We start from the raw sequence: 21347 nt of genomic DNA on the forward strand, positions 1-21347 counted from the left end.
CGCACAGTGCTTGTGTATCCCAGGGGCGCAGTTAGTTCAATGCGTCCCCTGGGATCACGTGGGCCATGGGCAGCCAATCGGAACAGGGAATGCTCCATTCATAAGTCTGACAGGAAGAGCTGTCAAGACTTATAAATACTACGGCCCCAAAATAGCACTAAACATTCAAATACATTTTTTTAAAACATCACATTTTTTAAATAAACTATAAATTACATGAAATAACTATTTTAAACAATAATCTAAATTTTTGAAAAAAATAATTTTATATTCTAACGGGGCTAAAAATAAACTTACCTTGCTTTAAAGTATTTAAAAATAATAAACCTGTGGAAAAAATGTTTTAATTTTAATTAATTCACCACTTACCTTGTAAAAAGCAGGCCTTACGCCTGCTTTTTACATTTCTAAATCCTGCAGGCTTACGATCCCGGAGAGACCTGTAAAAAAAAAAAAAGTTTGATGCGCACGCGCAGCCTCCCCCGTGCACGAGTTCGACCTCTGAACCTCTTCGTTCAGAGGAATGGAAGGGCCGGTTTCCCACGCATGCGCAGTGCATGCAGGAAACCGGCACTTCCATCGGGCCTACGGGTGAGTACCCCGTGCGTACTCACCCGTGGAGACCCGAATTTCTGGGCCATTAACTTGGAGAAGTTAGTAGCTCAAATCAGTGGCTCAACAAGCAAATCTTTAGAATGTATAAAATATTGTGCGTTATCGTCAATAGATAAATATACTAAGTTTACTGTAGATTTTTTATAAAGAGTAAATTAATGTCCGACTGCAGCAAGGCTCAAAATTAACTCAGTATCAATGTCTGTGCGACACTTCTCCTTGGGCAGGTTGACTGGGTCCCCCCTCCCCCAAATGAGGGAAAGTTACATTTGAACAAGCAAAAATCATTCTAAAGTAGCAAAGTTTACAATTCACAATATTCAGAAATCAATCATTTTAAACAGGAAACAATGCAAAAATGTGCCACTAAAGCATTTTAACACAAAGCACACTACAAGTGTGCATCACTGAGGCAGACAAACCAGTATCAACATTCGTATCAGCAATGGGGCAGTCACAGGTAGACGACCTGCTCACATTTCTTTTTAATTCATTCACAAGGCCAGCATTATTGCCCATCCCCAATTGCCTTCGAGAAGGTGGTGGAGGGCCGCCTTCTTGAATACAACGGAGTGGCTTGCTAGGCCATTTAAGATGCGGTTAAGAGTCACATATAGGCCAGACCAGGTCATAATTACTGATTAGGTTTCTTTAAAAAAATTCCAGATTAATTGAATTTAAATTCCCTAGCTGGTGGGCTTTGAACTCTGGATTACTAGTCCAGTAACATAACCACTATGCTACCGTACCCCCGTGGATGGCAGACCTGTGTACACAAACCATATGCAAGCACTGACTACTGCCCTTTCGGACTGAAGAAATGTGACTGTCCAAGTCAGTACAGCGGGCCATCTCAGTTTTTCTAAAGTTTAAAAAGCTGTTAGACTGTAGCCAAAGCGCAGGGTCAGTGGCGCAAAACCATCTTTTCCAGTTCATTTTACCATCAACACCAAACCTCCACCTCCTCAAGATAAACTGTGTTTGATTACAAGCCTGGCATGGGTGTGATGAAGAATCATACTGAACCCACAATGTATTGTACAAGTGGGTCATATTTAACCAATGTCATCCCTTAACTGAACAGCTGGGATTCATATCATTATCCAGTGCACCCTCTGCATTTGTGGACACAGGACAAAGCTCAACTGTGATGACCCCGGAGGTCAAATAGTTCACCAACACTCACCATCTAGCCTCACAAATGAAGAGAAGTCACCTGGACAAGGAGCCTCCAACAAAATTCCAAGTTTTTTGGGGGGAAAGGGGGGAGAGAAATGTAGATGATAGGCAACAGGAATATGCACTATATTGACAGTGATCCTGAAGAATTAAGTGCAACTCGTGCTTTACAAGAATGAAATGGCAATGCTTCCCTATGAAACATTATTTTACTTCCAATAGTACTGCCCATAGTTTCACCTCAAGACAAACTTAGGCATCTACAAATAACCAGCTTTTAGTAATTCACTAATGCTCCACCACCATTGTATGTGACCTTTACAACCCTCTAGACAACATAATTTAACCATCTGATAGATTCAGGAATGTAAATAATTTCTAATCCCTTTCACACTAAAAATCTTTTAAAGCTTGAAGCCTGTATACGTCTGGAAAACTTTTGGAAAAAAATTAAACCAATTTGTGCAGTAACAAAAGCACTTAGAACAGCATTTGGATATAATTAGGTTTGCATTAAGTTTATGACCTAATTTCAACAGGAACCAAGTTGAATAAAGCTACTGCTAAATTAAAAGCAATTGATTTTCATTCTCCCTTGAATTACAAGCTCGCAGTAACAGTGAATAAAGACCAAGGTGGCAATCCTAGTGCTGAGTTATCATGCACACTATTGTGCCTCAAATCCACTTCGAGAACTTCCTGGGTTGTTGCAAAGTCATTGTACTTGGAGAAATATTTAAAATTTCTAGGAAGGAAGGTGAAAACACAAACTGTTCTGAAATCGACATACACAGGAAATATTGGCACAATGTAGGCTTTGAGTTACACAGCCATTAACCTGGCTAAAAGCTACATACCAGCTACATATCCTCAAAGCAATTATGGACAGGACTTAAGGAACCAACTGGACCAAGAGCAGTTCTAAGACTCAGAATCCTGTCTACTACATACTAACAATCCCTTACAGATACATCACCAAAATATAATGATGAAGTGCAGAGACTCCATTGCAGCACTATTTCACAAATAGCTAAAATTTGAACTGCGTTAAGTTGAGAATCAATAATATGCCCAGATTTATTTTGCAAGATTCAGTGACTGAAGCTCCAAACCAATCTTTGTGAAGGTGTAGAACGCTTTCATATTTTCCTTCCCTTTTCACTGATGTCCCCAGGCCAAGCATGAACTGCAACCAACCACCTCAGTGTCCTGCTGAACTGACTACTAGAAAATGTGCAAGTGCACCTATCCCAGATTTTCCCAATGATGTGGCCCAAACCAGGAATGTAGTGGTTGCAGGAAAATTAGATTAAGTAGGAGAGCATACATCCCACCACCATGTAACTTGCTGCAAATTAGTGCTCCAACAGGTCCTCTAGTTCTCAAGTGTAGCATTCCTTAGCACGTGTAGGATTCTCAAAATTCCCAAGTTATTAATAAGGGACCCTGAAGGAGAAGTTATTAATAAGGGTACCCTAAAAGGAATGGCTTTTGGACTTTATGGCAAAACCTGCAAGGTTAAAGCAGGACCCCGCAAACAGTATGTCAAGTTCAAAACCTTAAAACCTGACATGCCTGGGCCTGTGGGAGACAGCTTTGATTTGTTATTTTGAAACCAGACAACTGGATGAGACAGAATACGCATTTTTCCCTTTAAAACAAATCAACTCAAGAAAAGACTTAATCTTGCACAAATTTAAAGCCCATCAAACCTCTGCATAAATAATCGTTTACAGTTCGAACTAGCTACCAAGCCAGGGAGACACCGATTAGCATTATGTATAACAAACACCCAAGACATTAAAAGCCATTTAGCAATGAGACAACCGCCCAAAACCCAGTTACAGTGAATGGCTATAATCACCTTAACGAGCCCGCCAAAAAAGAACTAACCCTGATTTGGCGCGCAGATAACAAACTCAAAAACAGTATAATTATCGGCCCACCGGTAACCAAGGAGGTGCTAGCTATCGACACGACACCAGGAGGGGCCAAGTGAAGCCAACAGGGAGGCTCACGCAACATCACGGTGAGGGGGCACGGTGGGGCAGGCTCGACCGAAGACGATTAGGCCGCAACCGCAGCCTTAGATGAGGACCGACCACGAGCACCGCGGTAACAGAGGGGGCCAGGTAAGCCATACCTTCAGATCATTACCACTACACAGGTAATGATCTAGGCCACCGCGACCGAGCCAACACCGAAGACCACCAACCGAACCCCAGCCGCCACAAAACCCGACGACCAGACCACCACCGGAAGAACAAAACCCGAAGTTTTCCATTCTACAAGCTAAAGTACCCAACAAAGACTTTATTCTCCCTATTTCTAACTAAGAAAAGAGGGGACTCACCAGGCAAATCCACAACCGCGCCCATACCGCAACCGCGGACTCCACCCAACTGAAGAACCTTCGCAGATTCTAAGACTGGGACCACGTGGCAACGGCAGGCTCCAAAGGACACAAAGAGCGAACCCCAAAAATGCAACCGGCTTAACTGACAGGATTCGAACTGTCAAGAAACCCCTATTGGTGAGCATAATCCCTGGCCCCTTTTAGCACAATTTAGTTAGATATTGGGGGTGGGACAAGGGTAGGGGGATTGTTATTGGGGCAGAAATTCGGATCGGGGGCTTGCCGCGCGTGCAAGCCCCCGATCTGCACTTACCCGACGCGCCTGCCGTTCACCTCCAGGGACGCCTGGAATTCCTTTTTGAAAGAGAAGAATCCCGGGCAGCGTCTGACGTCACGCCGCCCAGGAGTGCAGACAGCGCGAAGCCTGGAGCGCGCTGTGCAACTGAGACACGCCCCTTGAGGTCTCAGTTTAATAGGACACGCCCCCAATGTTTCTCACAAGCTGCAAAGCATTTTTACATGGAGAGCAGCATTTTAAATAGGTTTTTGGTATTTTTATGAAGCTTTTGGTAACTTTTATAAACTTTTAAAAACGTTTACATTATTTTGAAGAATCTGAAGTAGTTTTAAACAGAATTAAAGCAATTTAAAGACTTTTAAAAGCCCTGAAAGAATTTTTTTCATTCCATTTATTTATTTAGCAACGTCGTCGTCGTACGTGTCTTCACACTGTTCCCTTTGGGGAACTGTATGAAGTGGTGGAAGGATTTATGGCCGTGATTAACGCTCCTTCCGTGACCGTAACCATCTTTGTACCAGCCATTAGGGTGGCTGTCCTATGGCGGGAGGGTTTTACGGGCTCCCACAAGCTATACGAGGAGGGGGGGCCACCCACACCCACGGACGCAAATATCCCACTGGATGTCAACCCAGAATTTAGAGCCGGAGCTCCGACTCCACTTGCCGGGTCTGTCTGGAGCGGGGTTCGAAACCCTACCCCGTCTGGCCCAGCGGCGGGGATCCTACCGCTACGCCAAAGGCCCACTCCGATTAGCAACGTGAAATGGCTGGAATGAGCACAATTCACGGCATTAAAAGAACTCACAATTGAACTGATGATGACCTCAGCAATCTCCTCAACGAGGTGGAGGCGCAGCACCTGCTCATCATTGGTAATGAGAAGTCCAAGGCGCCGCAAAAAGGACAGATGATAGCTTGGTCTTTCAAGTGGCAGCATAGGGCTCCAGTCACGGGGAGGGAAAAGGCGCAGGAAACGTATGGGTGTCACCTTTTGCGCGGAGTGGGCCTTTTGCGTAGCGGTAAGCATCCCCGCCGCTGGGCCAGAAGGAGTAGGGTTTCGAACCCCGCTCCAGACAGTCCCGGCAAGTGGAGTCGGAGCTCCAACTATAAATTCTGGGTGGACATCCAGCGGGATACTTGCGTCTGCGGGTGGCCCCTCCCCCTCAGATGGGTTGTGGGAGCCCGTAAAACCCTCACGCCATAGGACTAACCACCCTAATGGCTGGTATGAAGATGGTTATGGTCACAGAAGGAGTGTTAATGTGGCCAGAAATCCTTCCACCACTTCATACAGTTCCCGAAAGGGAACAGTGTGAGGATACGTACGACGATGACCTCTTGCGCAATGCACCTCCTTGGACCCTCAGTCGCAGATGCGAGGGGGCAAATCGTGCAATTGTTAAATTTTTCATTTTATTGACATGTAAAATGTTGGCCCAGTAATTCCGTTCCAAATGCGTGAGTACGGTCGGGGTACTCACGCATCTGGCCGGAGGAAATGCCGGTTTTCAGCATGCACAGCGCATGCGGGGAAAACCGGCATTTCCTGTCCTCTGAACGAAGGGGTTCAGAGGCAGAATGCGTGCGACTGTACAGGCAGCGCGTGCGCAGTAAAATTCGCCGGTTTCATTCATGCTTTCAGTGAGGTTAAGTCCTTACAACTTACACATGAAAAAAGCATGAGTACAGTTGCTCCAGAGGCTGCGGAGGAAGATATATTTTATCGTGGAGCTTCTGAAAGGCAATATTTTTGTTTGGGAAAGGGAGGAAAGTTATTTTAAGAAATGCTGAGGTAAGTTTTAAAGTTTATTTTTGTTTTTTAAAACGGGTTTTCAGTACTGTAGGTAGAAGGAGCAATTGTGGCTGTGTGAATTGAATTTGCTGTGTTTATTAAATGTGAAAATGACTCCAACATTTTTAAGAAAGAAACTTTTCATCAGTAATATATTCTTTTAAGTAATTATGTATGTATGTCTGTATATATTCCTTTGCGTATATATATGTATGTATATATTCCTTTACTTATGTGTATGAATGTATGTATTTAATTATTGGAAAATCATAATTAAATACATACATTCATACACATAAGTAAAGGAATATATACATACATACATATACGTAAAGGAATATATACGGACATACATACATAATTACTTAAAAGAATATATTACTGATGAAAAGTTTCTTTCTTAAAAATGTTGGAAATGTTACATTACTCATTTTAGAACAGTCATTTTCACATTTAATAAACACAGCATTCAATTCACATAGCCACAATTGCTCCTTCTACCTACAGTACTGAAAACCCGTTTAAAAAAAAAAAAAATTAAACTTTAAAACTTACCTCAGCATTTCTTAAAATAACTTTCCTCCCTTTCCCAAACAAAAATATTGCCTTTCAGAAGCTCCACGATAAAATATATCTTCCTCCGCAGCCTCTGGAGCAACTTTACACATGCTTTTCTCATGTGTAAGTTGTAAGGACTTAACCTCACTGAATCCATGAATGAAATCGACAAAGTTCACCGCACACGCGCTGCCTGTGCAGTCGCACGCGCTGTGCCTCTGAACCCCTTCGTTCAGAGGACAGGAAATGCCGGTTTTCCCCGCATGCACTGTGCATGCTGAAAACCGGCATTTCCTCCGGCCAGGCGCGCGAGTACCCCGACCGTACTCACGCGTTTGGAACGGAATTACTGGGCCAATGTGATTTTTCCCTCGTTGTGCCGTGTGTTCCCCATTCCTAATTAAGTGTACTCTTAGATTACTGGAATGGTTACAGGCATTCAAGTGTAATTTTTCAATGTTATAATTTTATTGTGACTCTAATAAAACACAGTTTTCCTGCACCAAACCAGTTGTCTACTCCAATTTTGTATCGCAGCCTGTGCCTAAGTCTGGAGTCTAGAACCTAAGGGGTGTGGGAGCGATTCGAACTGCTCAAAACAGTCAGAGGCAAAGCTGACTCCACACACCACCCCCTACACACGCAAGTTTTTGACGCACAAACAGATGGACATGAGCCAGCTCAGCAGTAACCTTTAAAATGTATGAGTTAGCAGATAATTCAACAACTTGTATTTATATAAATCCAGAGCAATATTTCAGCTGCAGAGATGCCCCATTATTCTTTGACAAAATAACATAAGTGTTAATGAAGTGTGCAATTTCCAAGAATGCAGTAATGTAAAAGAGCAGCCAATCAGGATGCACCTGGCAGCTGTCTTTCACTCTGCCAGCGCATTTCACACTTCATCCAGAGCCAGTTTGTTTCTTTACTTGTCCTATTACTATCTCGTCTCACCTTGAATATCTCAATGTCTCTTCTTTCATCCCCTCCCCCATTTCCCAGCCCCCAAACCTTTTCATTTCCTGCCTTTTTTTCTCAGTTCTGTAAGAGGGTTTCGACCCGAAACGTCGACTCGGTTTCTCTCTCCACGGATGTTGCCTGGCCTGCTGAGTTTTTCCAGCGTTTTCTGTTGCACCTGTAATAATGATCCCTTAACACTTCCAAGCATCTAACCAATGACTGAACAGTATAAATGCCAATACAGTTGGATTAACAAATCTAGTGTGTGCATAATGTGAGAAAAAGGACAATTTCAGATCAGATGCCAGATGCAATGGTAACGACTGATAGCACCAAGTCCCATTCGCCCATCACCTCTGTGCTTGTCGACGTACATTGGCTCCCAGGTAAGCAATGCCTCGATTTTATAATGCTCATCATTGTTTTCAAATACCTCCATGTCGCTAAACTCCTCCAGCCCCGCAACCCTCCAAGATATCTGCACTCCTCTAATTCTGGCCTCTTGCGCATCCCCGATTTCCTTCGCGCCACCATTGGCAGCCGTCCCTTCAGCTGCCCAGGTCCTAAGCTCTGGAATTCCCTCTCTAAACCTCTCCCTTCTCCTTGAAGTCATTCCTTAAAACCTACCTCTTTGGTCACTTGTCCCAATATTTCTATGTGGCTCGGTGTCAAATTTTGTCTGATAATGCTCCTATGAAGTGCCTTGGGACATTTTACTACGTTAAAAAGGTGCCAAATAAATGCAAGTTGTAATACAAATTACATTATATGTCATGATGGGAGAGAGCATGTACCACAGTAGTTCAAGAAGGGCCACCATACATCTTCAAGGCAACTAGGGGTGGGCAATATATGTGACCTTGCCACAGTCACCCACATCACGAGAACACATTTTTAAAAAGGAAGGCATATCCGTATGCTAAATCACCCCCTCTCAATCCCAATGCGCTTATGTTTTAAGGATAAAGTTGCACACAACTGAAGGTCACAGCTTGGAACAAGTCGAATCAGACATGAAACAATGAGCTGGCAATAGCAGATATTGAATGTTTGAAATGCATAGGTCCAGAGACTGGAGGAAAGTACAGCTCATAGCATGCATCATGTTATTCAGATAGGTTACATCAACAGTCTCAGAGGTTGTACACAAGAGAACACATTTTTAAAAAAGTGTTCAGGTTAAATGCTGTGGAATGGAACCCCCTCCTACTCCAGGCACCCAGTGCCAACATCAAACACTCCCAGAGTAGGCATTGTGCAGCCAAATGCAGAACAAATCTCCCCCCATTCCACCTTGACATTGTACACCAGCCCCAACTTCAGAAGAAGAACCCTTGCTGTACTAACATGACTTACGGCACCCCACTTCCCACGCCAGCCATCTGTAGCCCCAGTAAGATTTCCCATTGGTACCAAATTAGGGACAAGCCTGCACCCATTAGGAACTGGACATGGACTGCATAAACTCATTTAACATGGGATCCTTGCAACCAGAGGAGAAAGGCCAGTGCTTAACTCACTGTAACCCAGTTCCCCCAAAACTTAAACTCATAGCACCTTATCACAGTGCAGTGACCTTTGTGCAGACAAACACAAAAACCATTCTGCAACAGCGACCCTCCACAACAGAAATTAAATATTTGTGATGGCACTCATTAAGGAATGAATATTAACAGGGACACCAGGAGAATTCCTTGTTCTTCGAATAGCACTATAGGTCCTTTAATGTCCACCTGAACACTAGATCTGATTCAACATCTCAGCTAAAAGATGCCACATCCAATAATGCACCATCAATACTGCACTGGAGTGTTAGTCTAGACTAAGCCATGGTATGTGGCTTGAACCAAAAGTAAGAATGCTACCACCTTGCCAAGCTGACACACCAGTGCACATAAATGATAATGCGGTATCCAAATGGCTAAGTGTGCTTATTAATATATAATCAACTCACTTTACAAACCAAGGAGAACCCAGTTGCCCTGCAGTGAACCATGAAGACATCGCTAAACATCACGTACGCTTGAAGCATGCAGCAACACAGATATACATACCATAGAAGTAGCTACCGTAAAGTTGAGAAGTAAGCACAAGGTGTGGCCTAGCACAGATGAGGAATAGGCAGGAGTGGGGGTGGTTGAGGAGAACCAGCTGGTACAGGGTAGAGGTTCAGTTTACTGAGTGCTCCTCCTGAATTGTATTGAGACAGCAGTTTGCTTCCAAGAGGCTGTACAACATCAAAACAATATTTTAATCTTTCTCACCATTTGACCGAGTTACTATTTTCTCTGCAATCTCCAGAGTTAAATGGATTGGCAGGTTAGTATCTGGCAAAATGCTCCCAACACTCCATAACTTTTATCAGCAATTTCTTTATCAGCACATATTCATCTACTTTTGTAATTAGAAAAGTATTACCGTTGAATTGCTAATTGTGTGATTCTACCGCCAACTGTGGTATACTGCTGTTCTGATCCAATTTTAAGACTTAATCAAATCTCTAGAGCCTCTATTAAAATATACTGCTCACGGTCTAGTGAAAAATTATTAGCAACATGTCAGCTTGGTAGCACTCTTGCCCAAGTCAGAAGGTTGTGGGTTCAAGCCCCTTTACGGACTTGAGCACATAATATAGGCTGACATGACAGTGCAGTACTGACAACCCTCCTGTCTACTCAAGTAGATGTAAAGTGTTCCACGGCACTATTAAAAGTTCAGGGAGTTTTCCTGATGTCGTAGCCAACTTCCTCCCTCAACCAACACCACCAAAAAATGAATGCATCATTCATTTGCTGTTCGTAGGTCCTTGTGTGCAAATTGGTTTGCCTACATTTTAAAAGTAATACATTGATTATAAAGTCCAAGAAAATGAAAGGATGGATAGATAGAATATATAAATGAGAGGAGAGAGAAATGCAATATAAACAGAAAACACTGGAAATACTCAGCAGGCCAGGCAGCATCTGTGGAGCGAGAAACAGGGTTAATGTTTCAAGTCAATGACCTTTAATCGGCTTGAAACCTAAACTCTGTTTCTCTCTCCACAGATGCAGCCTGACCTGCTGAGTATTTCCAGCATTTTCTGCTTATATTTCAGATTTATAACATCCGCAGTATTTTGCCTATATATAAATACAAGCTATTTCTATCCAACTTAACGCTAAACCGATCACCACACGATTTCCATTGGACTCTCATTCTGCAATGCAGGATGCTGTTTCTAGGGCTGGAAAAACTGCCCATTTATATTTTGGGGCAGTTTCTATAGCAAAAGATCAACATATAAACTGTATATGATTACTTTGAAGTTGACATGCGAGACTAGTGTCCAACAGTTTTCCTCTTTAACCATTTCACAGATATACGTGCAATTCAGCTCACATTGTGGTGCAGGTGAGCGAGAATTTACCTTACTGTTTGGAGGCGACAGTTATTTCCAGTATTAAGTTGGTACAATTTTGTTAAATTCAGTACATTTTGTTAAAGTCCAATAAATCACAAGCAAATTTAGCTTGTCCAGAATTGTGTCCACTTCGATACTTATTCAATACAACAAATTTCCCCAAAACCAATGCATAAAGCAATTGCAATTTGCATTTCTGCTTTCTGAAAACAGTCATGTTATCTTACACAAACTAAATAACAAAAGTCAAACATTTCTAAGCATTTGATCTAGTTAAACCAGTATGTAAACAAAGGAGAGATAGTAATAAAACTAAAGCAGTATAACAAACACAACATACTGCAACTATACAAGACAATTAACACTGGAGCATTTTTCCTGTTCTCGGAATGTCGGCAAGGCTGAATTTATTGCCCTGAGAAGGCAGCGTTAGACCTTCTGTCGCAAATCACAGATACAAGGTATAAAAATACCAAGCCATACATCAGGTTCACTTGCAATTAAAAGACTTGCATTTATATCGCGCCTTTCACAACCACCGGACGTCCCAAAGCACTTTACAGCTAATGAAGTACTTTTGAAGTGTAGTCACTGTTGCAAATGTGGGAAACATTACCATTAGAATTCAATCTAAACAGAGGAAACTACGGTACAAGGGTATGAGGGACAAGTTGGCCATGGTAGATTGGGAGACTACACTAAAAGGTATGAAGGTGGACATACAATGGCTAACATTCAAGGAAATAATGCATAATTTGCAACAAACATATATTCCTCTAGGGCATAAAAACCCAAAAGGAAAAGTGATCCAATCATGGCTAACAAGAGAAATTAAAGCTAGTATTAAGACAAAATAGGAAGCTTATAAAGTTGCCAGAAAGAGCGGTCAGTCTGAGGATTGGAATCTTTTCAGAAATCAGCAAAGGGGGAACAAGAAATTGATAAAGAAAGGGAAAATGGATATGAACACAAACTAACAAAAAATATAAAAACAGATTGTAAAAGCTTCTATAGGTATGTGAAAAGGAAAAGACTGCAAAGGTAAATGTAGGTCCTTTACAGTCAGATGGGAGAATTTATAATGGGGAATGAGGAAATGGCAGAGAAATTAAATAAATACTTTGTTTCTGTCTTCACGGAGGAAGATTCAAAAAACCTCCCAGAAATACGAGAAAACCAAGGATGTGGTGAGAATGAGGAACTTAAAGAAATTATTATTCGTAAAAAAACAGTACTAGCAAAATTAATGGGACTAAAAGTCGATAAATCCCAAGGACCGGATGACCTACATCCTAGGGTTTTGAAAGAGGTGCGCCATTGGGATAGCAGACGCATTGGTTGTCATCTTCCAAAATTCTATAGATTCTGGAACGGTTCCTGCAGATTGGAGGATAGCAAATGTAACCCCGCTATTTAAGAAAGAAAGGAGGGAGAGAGAAAACTGGGAACTACAGACCTGTTAGCCTCACATCAGTAGTTGGGAAAATGCTGGAATCTATTATAAAGGATGCAATAACTGGGCACTTAGAAACTAAGATTGGGCAGAGTCAACATGGATTTATGAAAGGGAAATCCTGTTTGACAAAACTATTGGAGTTCTTTGAGGATGCAACTAGTGGAGTAGACAAAGGGGAACCGGTAGATGTGGTGTATCTGGATTTTCAGAAGGCCTTCGATAAGGTCCCACATAAGAGGTTGGTGAACAAAATTAGGACACGTGGAATTGGGGGTAATATACTAGCATGGATTGAGAATTGATTAACAGACAGAAAACAGTGTAGGGATAAATGGGTCTTTTTCAGGATGGCAGGCTGTGACTAGTGGGGTACCGCAGGGATCGGTGTTTGGGCCCCAGCTAGTCACAATATATATCAATGATTTAGATGAGGGGACTAAATGTAACATTTCTAAATTTGCTGATGATACAAAGCTAGGTGGCAGTGTCAGTTGTGAAGAGGATGTGAAGAGGCTTCAAGGCGATCTCGACAGGCTCAATGAATGGGTGAGAACATGGTAGATGGAATATAATGTGGATAAATGTGAAGTTATCCACTTTGGTAGAAAAAGCAAAGGCAGAGTATTTCCTAAATGGTGAAAGATTGGGGAATGCAGATGCTCAAAGGGACCTGGGTGTCCTTGTACATGAGTCACTGAAAGTGAATGTGCAGGTGCAGCAAGCCATTAGGAAGGCAAATGGTATGCTGGCCTTCATTACAAGAGGATTTGAGTACGGGAGTAAAGACGTCTTACTCCAATTATATGTAGGGCCTTGGTGAGACCACACCTGGAGTACTGTGTACAATTTTGGTCTCCTTACCTAAGGAAGGATATACTTGCCATAGAGGGAGTGCAATGAAGGTTCACGAGATTGATTCCTGGGATGGTGGGACTGTCGTATGAGAAGAGATCGAGTAAACTAGGCCTGTATTCTCTTGAATTCAGAAGAATGAAAGGGGATCTCATTGAAGCATACAAAATTATTACAGGGCTTGATAGGGTGGATGCTGGGAGAATGTTTCCCTTGGCTGGGGAGTCTAGAACCAGGGGCCACAGCTTCAGGATAAAGGATAGGCCATTCAGGACTGAGATGAGAAGAAATTTCTTCACACAGAGGGTGGTGAATCTTTGGAATTCTCGACCCCAGAGGGCTGTGGAGGTTCAGTCATTAGGTATATTCAAAAAAACAGAAGTCGATAGATTTCTGACTAGTAAGGGCATCAAGGGATATGGCGATTGGGCCGGTAAATGGCGTTGAGGCAGAAGATCAGCCATGATCTCATTGAATGGCGGAGCAGGCGCGAAGGCCGAATGGCCTAATCCTGCTCCTATTTCTTATGTTCTTATATTTTAGAGCCACAATTATGCTGTCCAGAGAGATACCCAACTAGTAAGTGCAAGTAAAACTGCCATACTATTGGGAAGGGAGAAGGAAAAGAACAGGAGCCTCTTAGCAGGTCAAGCTAGTGGCAGCTACTTTTTTCCCCGCCCATTGCATTTTTCCTTTTGTTGTTCAGATCATTTTGGCTGCAACCAGCCCATGGTCCTATAATGACACCACGGTCAAAAAAACTGCTTAAACCACAAGGTGCTGTAAACACTAATCAGAAATCCCTTATTCCAACAAAAACTAATTGAAACACTATAAATTTTAACAATTAATAGATAATTATCTAACTACTGAGCTGTGACAGCTGAGCTTATGCCAAATATATATAGTTAAACTGCCCAGTAGCACAGAATTTCAGCACTTTGACCTGAGTGATGCAGTATTTTAGACCCAAGAGTATATCATGGTTTTAAAATGAGATACCAAAGCAACAAAGCACCGCAATAGAACGCCTTAGAAACTTTTGTTTTAAAGCACAGATTCTTTTTGTACATAAAATAAACCAACTATTTAACTTTATCAAGTGCCAAGATATACACTATATTAATGCCCAGTTAAAATCAACCTAATAACCTCTCTAGGGCAAATTGGTATATTGTGCTTGCCTTTGCCAACTAAGTAGCATGCATGTTATAATTACACAATACTGCATCTCCTGTAGCTCCTAGGTAGTCTGGAGCATGCAGCATGGTTTGTGGCTTTTACTGCAGTCCTGCACTATGGTCCCAGAACTCCTGTTTCCACTCTTTCTTGGTTAGTCTGTCACCATGTTTAGGAATCTCCAAACCAACTTGCTGCTGCTACAACTTGCATTTATATAGCACCTTCAATGCAGAAAATGCCCCATTGTGCTTTATGGAAAGGTGGGGAAAGAGGAAAGCGTATGCACCATGGAGGGAAAGATTAGTATTAGGACTTGGCTAAAAAGATGGGTTTTGAGATGGTTTTAAAGGCGGAGTGAAGGTGTTTAGGGAGGGAGTTCCAGCCGAGGGGGGCTGAAAACTCTGCCACCAATGAGTAGCGGGGGGAGGGTGGGGGGGGGTGGAGGATGCACAAAAGGCCAAAACGTTCAAGCGCCAAAGGGTACAGGATGGGATAAAAAGGTGGAAGAGGTTGCAGAGGTAGGGTATGGTGTGAAGGGACTTGAAGAGTAGAACATAGGTTTTAACTTTTCTGCATTGGAGGACTAGATTTTATTCTAGTTTGCCGATTCCTTGGCTTGAGATTCTCAATAGTTCCCAATTAAACATTGATGTGGGGACAGGAAGAGAAGCCATTTCAGGAGATTCTCTGGCTACGAATGGATAGGTAAGAGTGGAACCATGCCAGGGCAGACCTACTCAACTGAACAACAGAGGAGAGGTGTTGGAGGAAGGTGATGTGGTTGACTGTGTCAAAAGCTGCAGGGAAGTCGAAGAGGAATAGTGCAGCACAGTCAGGTGTCATTTGTGACTTTGATCAGGACCATTTCAGTGCTATGGCAGGGGCAGGAACATTGGAGTTGCAGGAAATATAGGCACAGATTTGGGAGGTAATAACGGGCCAGAAATTCGGGTCCCCACGGGTGAGTACGCGCTGTGTACTCACGTGTAGGCCCAACGAAAGTGCCGGTTTCGTGCATGCACTGCACATGAGCAGGAAACCGGAACTTCCGTTCCCTTGAAGGAAGGGGTTCACAGGTCAAACGCGTGCACCGGAGAGGCAGCGCGTAGACCTTGAACTTCCGTTTTTTTTTTTTTTTAAAACAGGTTTCTCCGGGAGGGCAAGTCTCTAGCAGCTGCGCGTTTAAAAAGCAGTCGCAAGGCCTGCTTTTAACAAGGTAAGTGGTGAATTAAGTAAAATTAAAACATTTTTCCCCACAGGTTTATTATTTTTAAATACGTTAAAGGTTAGTTTATTTTTAGCCCCGTTAAAAACTGTAATGAATTTTTTCAAAAATTTAAATTATTGTTTAAAAGAGTTATTTTATGTAATTTAGTTTTTTTTTTAAATGTGATTTTTTTATTTTTTTTTATTTGAAGTTTTAGTTAGGTTTTGGGGCCAATCTCTATTCATAGATTTGACAGGTCTTCCTGTCAAATTCCTGAATGAAGATTCCCTGCTATGATTGGCTCTCCATGGCCCACGTGATCCCAGGGGACGCCCCGAACTAACTGCGCCCCTGGGATACGCGAGCACTGCACGCCGGCAGCTGGAGGAGGCCTAGGATCAGAATCCCACGCTGGCCCACAACACAACGGCAGGCGTGCTAGGTAAGTGCAGGTCGGGGGCTTGCACCCGCGGGAAGCCTCCGACCCGAATTTTTGGGCCAACATATTCAAAGGACTGGAGGAGAAAGGGAGGTTGGAGATGTGGTGCTAATTTGCAGGGACAGAGGGGTCAAGGGTGGGCTTTTTGAGGAGGGGGCAGTTTTCAAGGAGGGGTCATGAGGGGAGACGAGAGAAACTAGAGAAAGATGCAGAATCAGGTCTAGGGCAGGGGAGAGCCTTGGGGAAAGTTTGGCAAGGGGGGGGAGGGGGTATGTGGTAAGAGTCAGCTGAACGGAAGGTCTGTCTTAGTGACAAAGAACTCTATGATCTCCCTGCAATTGTTTTTGGAGGTGAGGGCAAAGGGGGCAGGGGGTATGGGTTTAAGGAGATGGGTGGTAGTGGAAAGAAGCCGGGGTTATCTTTGCATTCCATGACAATTCTGGAACAGTGAGCACTTTTGGCAGAGGATAGCAGGGCCCAGTAGTGCTTGATGTGGTCCAGCCAGATCTGACAATGAACAGTTAAACCAATTGAGAGTGAAATCTACACCCCGTAGACTTGTGCGACTGAAGATGGGGACCGTACCAGGGGACGAGAGCACCAAAGGCAGGGGTGAGGGAGTGATGGAGAAGATCACCAGCTGCAGAAGTATTGTGGCAAGTGGTGGGGCAAAAGGTTAACCAGCTGAGAGCTTGAAAGTGCTAGTCTTTACATATAGAAAATATGAGAGCTCTAGTAGTACAACAAATAATACAATATTACTTAGATGATCAGGCACCAATATTATTTCCTCCCTCCCCCCAAAAAAACACAAACATGTCCATGTATGTATAATGGAGAGGGTTAGAAGGCAGCAACAGATCTCTGGGTTGTGATGATTTTTAATAAACTACACAAGTTTACCTCTTGGATTAACCGTCACCTCCACGCATTAATATTTTGCTCCACTACAGGTGTGCATTGCATTGTCAGAACACACACTCAAACCAGCTGTTATTCTCAAGACTATTTCAGAAAGAACATAGCCAGGCACACTCAGATCTGCAAAAATGATAAATCAGATGAACCATTTCAACACAAACTCATACTTTGTGCTTGACTTGCATGAAATTTTTGCAGAGATGGAGCAGCATGGGAGTTGTCAATTACCCCAAAATTATTTATTAAAAAAGGGTCAGAGGCAGGGAGCATGTCTGGAGAGATGATTTTAACACGACATTCCTTATATAAAAAAAAATCTACTGTGCATCTTTAAAACTCCCCCGGTTCCCCACACAGCTCCTCTTCTTTTGTATGGTAGATGCAAAGCAAATCAAATGTCAATATCTAAGTCAGATATGCAGGCCAAACCCCTTTAACTCAGTTTTAAATAGACTTTGGCAGCATCCCCAGACTATTGAAGATTTGACTCCAGTGACAACTCAGCAATGGGAAAACAAGGAGGGAGAAGAACTGGGGACACACACACACACAATACAACACACACACAATCACAATCACACTACGCAATCCACAACACACAATGACACAACACACACACACAATCACACAACACATACCATCACACTAAACACACACCACACAACACACACACACAAACACAAATACACACACATCACACCACACACAACCACAACCCCACACAACACAATCACACTACACAACACACACAAACACACCACACACAAACACACAACACAAAATACACACACACACAACAATCCACAACACATGCACAAATACATACACACACCACACACACACAAACAATCCACAACACAACACGCACACACACACTCACACACATCACACACACAATCACACTACAGAACAGAGCACACAAACACTACACAACACAATCACACACCACAAACTACACACACACACAAACACACACAACAGAACACACAATCACACTGCACACACTCACACTACACACTCCATACAACACAATCACACACAACACACACACACCACACAACCAATCACACACAATCAAACACACGCCACACAAAATCACACAACACACAAACACACACAACGCCACACACATCACACACAAAACCACACACAATCACACACACAATACACTCACACACAATCACAACACACAGAACACACACACCACAGAACACACAACACAATCACACACACAGAACACAAACACAGAACAGAACACACATACCACACAATCACACACACACACAACACAATCACACAACCAATCACACACAACACACTGAACACACACTCAACACACAACCACACACCACTCACACATAATCACAACACACTCCACACACAACAATCACACACAACACACAGAACACACATACACAACCCAGAACACACACACAAACACAAGACAACACAGAACACAATCACACACACACACAGAACACAGAACACAATCACACACACACACAACCACTCACACACAACACACACAAACACACACACACCACACAATCACACCACACAACACACAAAATCACACACAACACAGAACACAATCAATCACACACAACCCACAATCACACACACAACACTCACACCACACACAATCACACTCTCACACCACACACAATCACACACACACACACACACAATCACACACACACCACAATCACACACACCACAATCACACACACACACACCAATCACACACACACACCACAATCCCACAATCCCACACACACACACACAATCACACACACACAATCACACACAACCACACCACAATCACACAACACACAAACCAACACACAACACTCACACACAACCACACACACCCACACCACAATCTCACACACACAAACACAATCAATCACACACACACAATCAATCACACACACAAACACAATCACACAACACAATTACACACACACCACAATCACACACAACACAATCACACACACCACAAATACAATCACACACACCACAATCACACACACCACACCACAATCACACACCACAAACAATCACACACCACACACACCACAATCACACACAACACACACAATCACACACAATCACACACACACCACAAATCACACACACCAATCTCACACCACACACCACAATCACACACACACCACAATCACACACACACACACCACAATCATACACACAATCACACACACACCACAATCACACACACCACAATCACAATCACACAATCACAATCACACACAACACACACCACAATCACACACCACACAATCACCCAATCGCGCGCGCGCACACCCCAATCGCGCGTGCGCACACCACAATCGCGCGCACACAACACACACCAATCGCGCGCACACACACCAATCACACACACACACACCAAACAATCACACACACACACACCAAACAATCACACACACCCAACAATCACACACACACACACCCAACAATCACACACACACACCCAATCACACACACACACACCCAACAATCACACACACACACACCCAACAATCACACACACACACCCAACAATCACACACACACACCCAACAATCACACACACACACCCAACAATCACACACACACACACACACACCCAACAATCACACACACCCAATCACACACACACACACCCAACAATCACACACACCAATCACACACACCAAACAATCACACACACACACATCACACACACACACCAATCACACACACACACACCAATCACACACACACACACCAATCACACACAATCAATCACACACACACACAATCAATCACACACACACACACACACACACACACACACAATCGCACACACACACAACAATCACACACACAAACACACACTCAATCACACACACACACACACAATCACACGCACTCACAATCACACACGCACACACAATCACACACACAACAATCACACACAATCACACACACACACAACAATCACACCCAACAATCACACACACAAACACACAACAATCACACACACAATCACAATCAATCACACACACAATCAATCACACACACACACTCAATCACACACACAATCACACACACACAATCACACAATCACACGCACACACAATCACACATGCACACACAATCACACACGCACACAAACAATCACACACACTATCACACACCATAATCACACACATCACACAACCACATACACACATCACACAACCACACATCACATAACCACATACACACACACAACCACACACACACACACACAACACAGACCTGCTTATTGTTGGTATGAATGTGCTGCTGCCCACAGCCCGGTTCTACTCACCCTGCTGTACCACAGGCTGATCTGCGTCTGCGACAGGAGCGCGAACACCAGCCTCCGCGAGTCGGGCTGGATGTGGAAGGGCTTCTCCGAGCCTTTAAGGGGACATAGGAGCCGGCGGGGCCAACCACTCAGGAAATACATCGCCAAGCGCCGGCCCGCTCCAATCCGGCCCGGCCGCTCGGCACAAAGACTCCTCTCTCTCCGGCTCTCCGCGCACGGGCTCCGGTCCTCAATGGGAGGGGTGAGCTAGGTCGCTCACCGGCGGCTGGCAGCAGCGGGGGGGACGTGGGGCTGGCCGTACTTCACACTCGCGCTCGAGCCTGCCTGCCTCCCGCCCGCCATCTTGTCTCAGGCTGATGACGCGGCACGTTGGGGAGGGGCGGGGCCGGGCCTGTACAGCCCCGCCCCGCCGACACCCGGATGTCGGTCGGCTGGCCCGCCCCTCCGGCTGGGCAGAGCCGCGAAGAAAATCCGGCCAGCGGATCGGGATTAGAGCCATGACTACTGACCTGCTGGGTGGCTGAGGTAAAAGTTGGCTCACAGCCCCAAAACCCTTTTCACAGAATCATACAATGGTTACAGCACAGAAGGAGGCCATTGGGCCCGTCGAGCCCGTGCCGGCTCTCTGCAAGAGCACTTCAGCTAGTTCCAATCCCCCGCCCTTTCCCGTAGCCCTGCAAATTTTTTCCCCTCCGGTAGTTATCCAACTTCTTTTGAAAGTTGAATAATGAATAATAATAATATTGAATCTGCCTCCACCATCCTTTCAGGCAGTGTATTCCAGATC

General features: G+C 43.8%; 1 protein-coding gene across 1 annotated transcript in view; it reads right to left on the reverse strand.

Moving 5' to 3' along the window:
• ric1 (RIC1 homolog, RAB6A GEF complex partner 1) overlaps positions 1–20955 on the reverse strand; it is a 204942-nt gene extending 183987 nt beyond the window's left edge. Inside the window, 1 exon segment of the mRNA XM_085993734.1 lies at positions 20561–20955. Within this exon segment, the coding sequence (XP_085849860.1) occupies positions 20561–20701 (141 nt within the window). The 5' untranslated portion in view covers positions 20702–20955.
• Between the last annotated feature and the right edge of the window lie 392 nt (positions 20956–21347).

The sequence above is a fragment of the Somniosus microcephalus genome, chromosome 1 (genome assembly GCF_052327205.1).
Source record: "Somniosus microcephalus isolate GS21.2 chromosome 1, FLI_Smic_1.0, whole genome shotgun sequence".
Lineage (NCBI taxonomy): Eukaryota > Metazoa > Chordata > Chondrichthyes > Squaliformes > Somniosidae > Somniosus > Somniosus microcephalus.